Raw genomic sequence first — 11,672 nt, 5'->3', positions numbered from 1 at the left:
ACTCCAAAAGAGTTTATTAGGTCAGTAAATGCAAGTCCTAATGCATCATTTGTATTATCAACGTGAAATCTCGGACAATTTGCGCTTTATCAATAGTAACCAATAGGTCTGAGAGGAAATCTGTATACGGCCCTGGTGGTCTATACACAGTAGCCAGAGCAAGAGATACGATAGATTTCTTTTGCATATCTGACAGTGTAACATTAAGCATTAGTATTTCAAATGAGTTAAACCTGTATCCTGTCTTCTGAGTAACATTGAGAATATCACTATATATTGTTGCAACACCACCGCCACGACCAGTCTGACGGGGCTCATGCTTATAACAGTAGCGTGGTGGAGTAGACTCATTTAGACCAATATAATCATTTGGTATTAGCCAGGTTTCAGTCAAGCAGAGTACATCAAAACTATTATCTTGAATAATTTCATTTACAATAACTGCTTTGGGTGAGGGTGATCTAATGTTTAGGAGCCCAAACTTAAAAAATTGCTTTTGTTCATTTATTTTACATTTTTCTGGTTTAATCACAATCAGATTTTTTCTAGATCCTGCATTAAATTTATATTTTTACCTCACTATTCGGGGAACAGACAGTCTTTATAGATTGGACAGCGCAAGTACTTCTATCATTTAAGCGGGTAGAACAAAAGTCATCATGGCAGTTATTTGAGATTTGACTTACTAGTCATATGGAGCTTAGTGTCCTGGAGATGTTGTCCGACAGGAGTTCTGCTCCGACTCTACTGGGGTGCAGGCCATCAGCGCGAAAAAGCCTAGGATGCTCCCAGAAAAGATTCCAATTATTAACAAAGAGCAGTTTCTGTTCTTTACACCATGACAATAACCATTAATTTAAAGCAAAAAGTCTACTGAACCTTTCGTGTCCTCGTCGATACGTGGGAAGCGGTCCTGACACGGTGATCGTCGTCCCTCTTCAGTGTCTTCGTCTGCCGCAGCTTGGTGTCGTTAACCCCGGCGTGAAGCATGACCGCTCCGGGGCTCTCGTCGCCCTTCAGGATCGAGGGTATCTGCGCAGAAACATCGAGAGCACAGATACCAGGGAAACAGTGGGTGTGCACTTTACCTTCAGCTATCGGAGCCCTTCAGGATCGAGGGTATCTGCGCAGAAACATCGAGAACACAGGCACCAGGGAAACAGTGGGTGTGCACTTTACCTTCAGCTACAGTAGCATGGACGTGCCGGACGATGGAGTCAAATGTAAACACACATCCACCATTAAAGCAAGTAACAGTGAGTAAAACAATGGTAATGTGTGTGAATAGAGTATTAGCAATGTAAGCGAGATTAGCGGCCACCACGCTGATGATGCTAAGGGGCTATATGCTAATAGCAGACTCGGGAAATCAAAATAAATCTAGTGATAACAAATTAACTAGTGATTTATAAATATAATAGAAAGACTATATAAATTCAGCCTTTTTGTGACATTTCATTTTCTTCATTACCCTTCAATTTTTACTTTATGACCTGTAAAACATACCAAATTAGTTTTAATAGAAACATGCACATCACAAAAAGGTATATTCAAGTAATTTTCTGATTGAATGTCTTTTTTTGAATAAATAGATTTTTAATAGAATAAATCAATGGATCCAGACAAAAAGTGTGTGTGTGGATGTGTGTATATATATATATATATATATATATATATATATAATCATTATTATTTAATCAATAATTTCATTTAGAAGGGACACATTAAACTGATTAAACGTGACAATAAATGCATGTATAATGGTGCAAAAATTATATTTGAAATAAATAATAAGAAATAAGATAACAAATGTTTCTTGAGCACCAAATAGCAATGGTTTCAGAAGGATCATGTGACACAGGCTGCAATAATGGCTGCTGAAAATTCACATTTGCCACCACAGAAATAAATAACTTTTTAAAATAGATTAAAATACAAAATGTATTAATATGCAAAATTTCTAAATATTACTGTTTTACTGTATGTTTTATTTAATTAATGCAGCTTTTGTGAGCATAATACAGTTCTTTCATAAACATTAAATAAATCTTACTGACCCCAATACTTTTGAACGTTAGTGTGTGTAGTCTATATATAATCAGAACATAGTCTTCTCTCTTTATCTAGAGTTGAGCTGCATGTAGTATTTTCAGCTTGCTGGGGTGACGGCAGCCAAATGTTTCGGGGCATGTGTGAAGCTTTGTCTCGCTATCAAACTAAAAAGTATACCCCCCACCAGCCCCCCAAACTTCCTAATTAGTCCATTAGCGCTAATATACTTCATACAAGAAGCAATTTACCATGCCTGGCAGGATCTGCAACCCGCTAACCTCATCGCTAATATCGTTTGATACTTCATTATAGTCTGTTAATAACAGCTCTCCTCAACTCTTGACTTCTAACAAGACGCCCGTCATTCAAGCCCTATCACTCTATTTCACCACTGCAGGCGTTTTCCTCCACACCCACACAATCTTAGTATCTCACGGCTAGCGGTAGGTTAAACTGCAGGTGTGGAGTCAGTGTGGGACCAGATAATAGCCACTAACAACTCTTCTATATATCTGAGATCTGTATATGGTGCTTGTTTTTGGTCAATGTATGTGATGCTTATTTTTCTGACTGGATGTATTGATTATTTTAAAATGCCTTTCATTCAGACAATTACCGTATTGACCCGAACATAAGATGATGTTTTTTTCTTGGAAATACATCTGAACAAATGTGGTCGTCTTATATTCAGGGTCTAGACTTTGACGTGTCAATAATACACCCACAACAATAGGTGACGCCAAATACGCATAAAACAAGTGTGCCATGAAATACGTAAATGCGTGTTGTAAAGAACGCGACCAAACTCCCTTTGTAATTTTAAAACGTAAGACAGTACCCAGATTTGAAGACTACAGTAAGATTTAACTTCTACTGTTAATAAGATTTTGGTAGGCTACTATTAGATGGATAGCCTAAATGTCCTAATTCAGATGGGCTGCCTCTTTTTTTTTTATGGTATATCAAAAAGTGTATCTTTTTTAAATGTGATTGTTGGTACATTTGACCAGTTTTTACCATACTTTTAAAACAAAAATTTAAATAGGAAAAATATGCAATATGAAAATAATTGAAGACAAAATGTGTTTTACTGAGAAAAAACAAGATTTGGTTTTTAAAAAGCCTTTTTCCAAAAGGTACATCTGGAAAAAGGGGGGTCGTCTTATAATCAGGGTGGTCTTCTATTCGGCCAATACGGTACTTGCCTTTTTGAGATGAGCGTGTTTGAAGTTTCTGGCTTAAAGTTAATTTAGTATGTTTTGAAGTGCTTCAAGTAAGAATCTAAGGATAGTGATGAAGAATAAAGTGTCTGAATGACTGAAATTTATATGATCTTTTTTATAATTTCATAAAAAAGAGATCAGTGAAGCAGTTATGTTAACATTGTCAATATTTAAAAAGGTATAATAAAACCTCAAAATATATTTGGAATCAAATTCATATATATATACCGATACCGATACTTTTATTTTTGGTACTTGCCGATACCGAGTACCGATACCAATATTTTTATTGCATTTGTACATTTTTTAAATATTTGGTACAGAAACCAAAAGAGTATGTATAATGTTAGTTGGTTAACTTTATCAAATAGATACAGTCAAACCTAAATTTATTCAGACACCTTCAACATTTCTCTCATTATCACAGTTTATTCGCTATAGTTTCGAAAATGGTAATAAAATATAACAAGAACTCAGAGTTAAACTGTCAGAACAAATTCAGCTTGATAATGTTAGATGACTTTGATAGAAAGGTATGTAATGGATTACAATCAACAAAAAATTTGACAGCTGTTAGTATAGCCTAGTATAGTAACCCTTAGCCTTAATGACAGCATACAGTCTCCTGGGCATGCTGTCATCCAGCTTCATGCAAACCTGAACTTACATTTTTTTTTCCAGACTCGGTCTGAATAATTTTTGGTCCCAAATTTGTATCAAGTTGTTACTTTCACTGTTCATTTTTTGCTCTATGGTACATCATCTTTAATTTAATAGCATTAGAGGGAACCACTCGTTATAAATCTCCTAACTGTGATATTTTCAGAAATAGAAGTCGCGTTTATTTTTCATCTGAAACGTGCTGCGATTTATATTCCAAAGCCACTCATATAATGCACAAACACTCAAGCAAGCAAAACACGCGCAACGCGCGCAAGTATTTGTACTGGTGCAGAATAGTACAGCCTAGCGCATTTTACACAAGCTGTTAGATTGAAAATAAATGATGTTTATAGTGAATGCCCCCATAAATTGTCTTATTTTTACGATTTAGTTTTAATCCAATGATGCATGTGCTCAGTGACTGAACATCAAAGATCACACAACAGAAGTGTTCGCGCTCTCTCTCTCTCTCTCTCTCTACCATTAAGCAACTTGTGCATTGTTTTACTAACTTCTTTTTGATATATCCAACCGAACTACAAACTTTCCAGTGATGTCTGTGAGAAAGTTATATTCACTCGACAAGCTCGCGCATCTGTGCCGCCGCGCGCTCAATCCACTCAGCGCGCTTTGCTTATCAGCTCGCGCACATCAACTATACAGGTGTTAACACTGAATGTTTAACATTATATTCATTGCATACATATACTTCGTAGACATCCTTAATCTCTGATAACTCCATTCTGCTGTCTGTTGTTCTGTTGTCGGTGTTTCACTGTCGGAATATGGCACTTATCACATGCTGTGTGGTATTGGCATTTGGTATCGGGGCATTCTAACAAGTACGAGTACAGGAGCTCAGTATTGGGCATGCATATATAATATATATATATATATATATATATATATATATATATATATATATATATATATTAATTTGTAAATATGTTAATTTGAATAATATTAGTTTTATAATAATATACATATATTTATAATTTAAAGTATTAATGTATTAATATTTTAATTATACATTATAAATGTATACATATAATATAATATAATTATATAAAATATAATTTTGTATATAAAATAATTATAAATATATAAATATTTTATAGAATATTTGTAATATATAGTATATTAGTATGTGGCCAGTACAGTACAGCTTCTATTTAATATCCGTTCACTTCAAATTTTTATCGAAAGCTGGTTTGTCTATTTAACGTCTATTTGTCTATTCCATTTTCATTCCATATCTCCACCATATTATTATTTAGGTTTGCAATTTCTCCCATTTATTGTCATAGTTGGTCTGCGCTTTTTAAAGCATCTAGATCGAAACGCAGTGTCTTCCTCATCTCCCTCTCCCTCTCGCATTCCTTCCCTCTATCCTGCTCATTTCTGTGCAGTTTCATTCTTTTATCTCTCTGCATCATTGATCCATGAGGCTGGAGAGCGTTCTGGCCCGGTAATGTGTGGCCCATGGGCCTTCAGGTCATTTTAATTTGAGTTCAGGTCAGTCGGGCTGAGAGAAAATGTGGTTTGACTAAATTAAAATGGTCTGGAAGATGATCCGATTTCATCCACTTCACAATAAGAGGTCAATTAAAGTAATGAAGTTTTAGCTGGTGTATACAAAAGAGAAAAGCGGCACGCTAGCATTCAGTTTTGAAATGTGCCATTTTGACATTTTTAAGCCAATTACATAACTACAGTATATAGGGTAACACTTTATTTTAAGGTGTCCTTGTTACATGTTACATGTACTTACTATTAAAATAAAAATATATTATGCATAATTACATGCAAGTAACCCTAAGTCAAACCCTAATCCTAACCCTAACCATATAGTAAGTACAGTATGTGTAGTTAATTCATATTCCTCAGTACTTAAATGAATATTTACACTGTAACAAGGACACCTTCAAATAAAGTGTAACCCTATATAGAAATATTATTAGTAAGAAGTACAGTAAAAAATAATGAAAAATGAAAATGTATTCCTGTGATTGTAAAACGTTTTAAGTTTTAACTTTTTAACATTAATTCGGTTTTCAGTGTCACGTGATCCTTTAGAAATAATTCTAACATGCGGATTTGCTGCTCAAGGATCATTTCTTATTATTGTAAAAGCTGGAAACATTTGTGATGCTTACATTTTTTGTGGATTTTTTTTTTTGATGAATATAAAGTTCAAAAGATAATGTATAAATGTACGTTTTTAGTGTCACTTTTGAACAGTTGGTGCCCTTGCTGAATAAATTAATTTCTTTTAATAAATAAATCTTACTGTACCTGATCCTTTTTAAAGAGTTTTATTTATTTTATTTTTTTGCTGTGTCGTTTATAAAGGCAGAAATGCATTGCTGTGAGTTTTATCAGTGATTTAGTGTTATAATCAAATTCATATTTGTGTAATTCAGTATTTCATAGTTGAAAAGCAAATTTTGTGGTCTTAGTTGTTTTCTGCCATATTGGCTTCAATATAAATAATGAGGGTCCCGGAATAGGAATGTAAAACTATTGGTACTTGCTTATTTATTCACTTGTAGGCCTCACTAAAACCTGTGACAGTTTTTTTTTTTTTTTACTTCCACAGTCATTGTGTTATATGTTAGAGCGCCACCTACTGAGGGGAAGCTGATAATACGAACACATTTACATTCGGCATTGAAGCTGAAGAATTCAAGGTCATTGAAATGTGCCATTTTGACATTTTTAAGCCAATTACATAACTACAGTAGATAGGGTAACACTTTATTTTAAGGTGTCCTTGTTACATGTTACATGTACTTACTATTAAAATAAAAATATATTATGCATAATTACATGCAAGTAACCCTAAAACAAGCCCTAATCCTAACCCTAACCATATAGTAAGTACAGTATGTGTAGTTAATTCATATTACCCAGTACTTAAATGAATATTTACACTGTAACAAGGACACCTTCAAATAAAGTGTAACCCTATATAGAAATATTATTAGTAAGAAGTACAGTAAAAAATAATGAAAAATGAAAATGTATTCCTGTGATTGTAAAACTTTTTAAGTTTTAACTTTTTAACTTTTTAACATTAATTCGGTTTTCAGTGTCACGTGATCCTTTAGAAATAATTCTAACATGCGGATTTGCTGCTCAAGGATCATTTCTTATTATTGTAAAAGCTGGAAACATTTGTGATGCTTAAATTTTTTGTGGATTTTTTTTTTGATGAATATAAAGTTCAAAAGATAATGTATAAATGTAAGTTTTTAGTGTCACTTTTGAACAGTTGGTGCCCTTGCTGAATAAATTAATTTCTTTAAATAAATAAATAAATCTTACTGTACCTGATCCTTTTCAAAGAGTTTTATTTATTTATTTATTTATTTAGTTTGCTGTGTCGTTTATAAAGGCAGAAATGCATTGCTGTGAGTTTTATCAGTGATTTAGTGTTATAATCAAATTCATATTTGTGTAATTCAGTATTTCATAGTTGAAAAGTAAATTTTGTGGTCTTAGTTGTTTTCTGCCATATTGGCTTCAATATAAATAATGAGGGTCCCGGAATAGGAATGTACAACTATTGGTACTTGCTTATTTATTCACTTGTAGGCCTCACTAAAACCTGTGACAGTTTTTTTTTTTTTTACTTCCACAGTCATTGTGTTATATGTTAGAGCGCCACCTACTGAGGGGAAGCTGATAATACAAACACATTTGCATTCGGCATTGAAGCTGAAGAATTCAAGGTCGTTACAATGAGATGGGAATATAGAAAAAAATATATACTTTATAGCTGTATTTATATTCTCCCAGGAGTGCTTCATAAAAGATAAGGAGCATATGCGTGTGAGAGCCTGACGGTTTTGACAGATTACAGAGATGTTCGCTTTGAGAAGGACGGCGGTGACAGAATGAACGAGAGTCATTTGTGCATATAAAATATACATAAAACGCTTATGCATCGCTAATGAAAGGCACTCTGACAGCTGGGTATTACATCATGCTTCATGCATAGTCATTATTGTGGTTTTAAGAGTAAACCTGCTATGTTTTTATCTCTCACAGGTATTTGATACCATCTCTGGACAGATCGCATGCTGGCTTCTATCGGTGTATTGTGAGGAACAGAGTCGGAGCGTTGTTACAGAGGAGAACCGAAGTACAAGTGGCATGTGAGTAACCATAGTAACTCTCAACCACTTTGGATTTCTATGTTTGTTTGTCCATGTGTGATTGTTACCAGACGGTCAAATTGTGTGTGTGTGTGTGAGTGTGTGTGTGTGTTTCACAGGAACGGAAGCTGTTGGTGAGGTGGTGTACCTCTGTTTCATTAAAAGCTCCTCTGCAATGCCACAGCTGGTCCACTATAACTTCCTCATTAGATTGATGAGGTTGTGTCGACCAATCACTTCGCTCTCTCAGAATGAATTTCATTCCTCCGGTTTATAATCTGTTTAGCATGAGCAACAGCTGCTGTGCTTGAACCAAGTGGCAAGTCTCTGGTGTTTCAAGCCAGAATCAAGTTTCACTGCCCACTGACCTCTCGCCGACTGTTTTCGGTCATTATCGAAGTTTGATTTCTCTCTGGCGGAGTATGTGAGTGAAGTAACAGCAACTTCCTTGTCTGTAATCGCTCCACTCCATACTCATTTCCTGCTCGTGGATGCTTGTTCGATCCGTAGCTAAATTTGAGCCTAATTTGCTGTAAAGTTCTTTCAGTATGTTTGTTTTGATCTCTCAGCAAGGAAAAATTTAATTAATCAAAAGTGATGGTAAAGACTTATGTTAGAAACATTTTGATTTGAACTTTATTTGTATCCTGAAAAACGGTCATGGTTTCCACAAAAAAAAACAAAATTAGGCAGCACAACTGTTTTTAATTTTGATAATAATCAGAATTATTTCTTCAGACTGATTTCTGAAGGATCATGTGACACTGAAGACTGGAGTAATGATGCTGTAAATTCAGCTTTGCCATCACAGGACTAAAACACATTTTAAAATATATTCAACACAATTTTAAACTGTTACTGATTTACTGTATTTTAATCAAATAAATGCAGCCTGGGTGAGCATAAGAGACTTCTTTCAAGCACATTAAATAATTGTACCAACCTCAAATGTTTGAAGAGTAGTGTATTTTAACAATGTTTACTCAAAATTGACTCAGTTTTATTATCAGTTGACACGGCCATCTTCATTTTAGACCAGGGGTGCCCAAACTCGGTCCTGGAGGGCCAGTGTCCTGCAGAGTTTAGCTCCAACTTGCCTCAACACACCTGCCTTTAAGTTTCTAGTATGCCTATAAGAACTTGATTAGCTGGTTCAGGTGTGTTTAATTGGGGTTGGAGCTAAACTCTTCAGGACACCGGCCCTCCAGGACCGAGTTTGGACACCCCTGTTTTAGAACTACCATATCTGTGAACTGCCATGTGCTCACAGTTAGCAGCCCATGCTAATAACCTAAAAATGGCCGACTGTTGTCCAATTATTCAGGCTGACTGATGTATCAGTCCATTGCGTCTTATTATGGCCTTTCATATCAGGATATGTGCAGGTACTTCACTTCTGGTCAAGATGGAAGTACTTAGACCTTATTTTCTTTCCTCATTTCCCTTTCAAGCACCTGTGCAATAATTGACATCCAATTACCTTTCGTTTCATTTGAAGGATGAAGTGAGAGAAATCAAAAACAGGAGTCAATACACAGGAAACGGCATTGTGATATCAAAGGCAGGACATTGCCATGCTGGATATTGTATTATTTTTTAAGTGGTTTTCCGTAATTAGCTTTTTTGATGAATAATGCTCTTGATATTAAAGATGCTGCCTTTGATTTTGAAATCTCTTCCACACCGTGCAGCTCGAAATGGTGTTCGTTTCGAACTTTCCTTGCTAACAAAAGAAATAGTTCATCCAAAAGTGAAAGTTTTTTCATTTATTCCCCCTCATGTCATTCCGACCCCATACTACTTTCATTATTCCTCTGACATTCTGCCTTAGACCTGCTTTTGTTATTTATGAAAGTAATAATAATACAGGGTTGGAATGACATCAGGGCGAGTGAATGATGACAAAATGTTCATTTTTAGGTGTGTTACCCTTTTAAAACATACAAGTTGAGAGTAAAAGTTGCTCTACAAACCTTTTTCAGGGATTGTCCAGAAAGAATAAATTGACGTTATAAACAGGAAGTTAGCTACTCGTGTCTGTGTTCCTGCAACAAGGTTCTGCTGAATCAGATAGGGGTGTAAATACGAATGACTGCTGATTTAACGCATGGTGAATGTCCGTTCGGATGAGTCAGTTCTGGTCACTGTCATGGCCGATAGCTAGCTGGCACATATCATCCCCAATCCGACGGCAGCCGTGACGATGGCTGGCGCTGTGTCAGAGCACGTCTGTCAAACACTGCCCAACTGAAGCAGATGGTAAAAGGCACTAGAAGACACTGGAAAATTCTGCTGTGTCTCTGGCAAAAATATAAACGTTAATACTGCAACTGTTTTTTTTTTATCTACTGATGTAGGCACTTGTACCAGAAATTATAGTCTGTTTGTATTTGTAGTGGATTTATGAGTCAGTATTTAGACAGACGTTTAATGCTGAATGCTAACATATGCACTATATAAGAGTTTTAACACATGCGTGTTTTGTAATTTGCTCACTCTTACCATTTGTTTTGTGTTTGTCTATAGATATGGGAAGTTTCGAGGAAGGGGAACGGGCCCAAGCCGTATCCCAAGGAGAAGGAGCCGTAATACCAGCACCTCGCATTCGCTGTTTCCCTCAACCACAGGTTACCTGGTTCAGAGACGGACGCAAAATCCCTCCCAGCAGTCGGATGTAAGTTTGTGAATCTGTTGGGTTTCTTTTTCCTATTCCGCCTTTATCGTGTCTTTATCTTTTTCATTCTCCAAGCAGTCTGATTTTACATGATTGTTTTTGAGGGATCTTTGTAACTATACATCTAGTCCGGAGATACACACACTGTGTTTTATTGCCTCCAGGTGTGTTTCTGAATGCGTGTGTGAGCTTGTGGAGGTGTTTGTTTGCTGTCATATGAGCATTTATTGACTTGCTGGCACGAGTGCTCTCAAAAACACAGATAAGTTATGAGAAGCTCACTTGTTTTCCAGAATCAAACACTAAACATCTGCAGAGCAAAAACATCTACAGTCCTGCAGTCTATCTATTGATCGTTCATTCGTTCGTTCGTTTTTGTCTGTTTGTCTGTTTCATTTGTTGTAATGTTTGCCCCCCAAAAAGTGTGTGGGACGAATTTACCATTTAGTTCGTTATTACAGTTGTTTTATTATTTGCTCTCTCTCTCTCTGTCTGTCTGTCTGTCTGTCTGTCTGTCTGTCTGTCTGTCTGTCTATCTATCTATCTATCTATCTATCTATCTATCTATCTATCTATCTATCTATCTATATATCTGTCTATCTGTCTGTCTGTCTGTCTCAGTTGTTGTAATGTTTGTTCTTTATATCTGTCTTTCTGTCTCAGTTGTTGTATTGTTATATCTATCTATCTATCTATCTATCTATCTATCTATCTATCTATCTATCTATCTATCTATCTATCTATCTATCTATCTATCTATCTATCTATCTATCTATCTATCTATCTATCTCAGTTGTTGTATTGTTATATCTATCTATCTATCTATCTCTATCTATCTATCTATCTATCTATCTATCTATCTATCTATCTATCTATCTATCTATCTATCTATCTGTCTGT

At 35.4% G+C, this 11,672-nt stretch overlaps 1 protein-coding gene across 1 annotated transcript in view; it reads left to right on the top strand.

Moving 5' to 3' along the window:
• The window catches only part of sdk2b (sidekick cell adhesion molecule 2b), a 341,580-nt gene that overhangs the window by 248,583 nt on the left and 81,325 nt on the right, over positions 1-11,672 (top strand). Inside the window, exons 3-4 of the mRNA XM_016289027.1 lie at positions 7,992-8,098; positions 10,625-10,772. Of these exons, the coding sequence (XP_016144513.1) occupies positions 7,992-8,098; positions 10,625-10,772 (255 nt within the window). The remainder of the gene's footprint in view (positions 1-7,991; positions 8,099-10,624; positions 10,773-11,672) is intronic.

This window comes from Sinocyclocheilus grahami, unplaced genomic scaffold (assembly GCF_001515645.1).
Source record: "Sinocyclocheilus grahami isolate Dianchi unplaced genomic scaffold, SAMN03320097.WGS_v1.1 scaffold238.1, whole genome shotgun sequence".
NCBI lineage: Eukaryota > Metazoa > Chordata > Actinopteri > Cypriniformes > Cyprinidae > Sinocyclocheilus > Sinocyclocheilus grahami.
The sequence above is the reverse complement of the archived record's forward strand: the minus strand, read 5'-3'. Positions and strand labels throughout refer to the sequence as shown.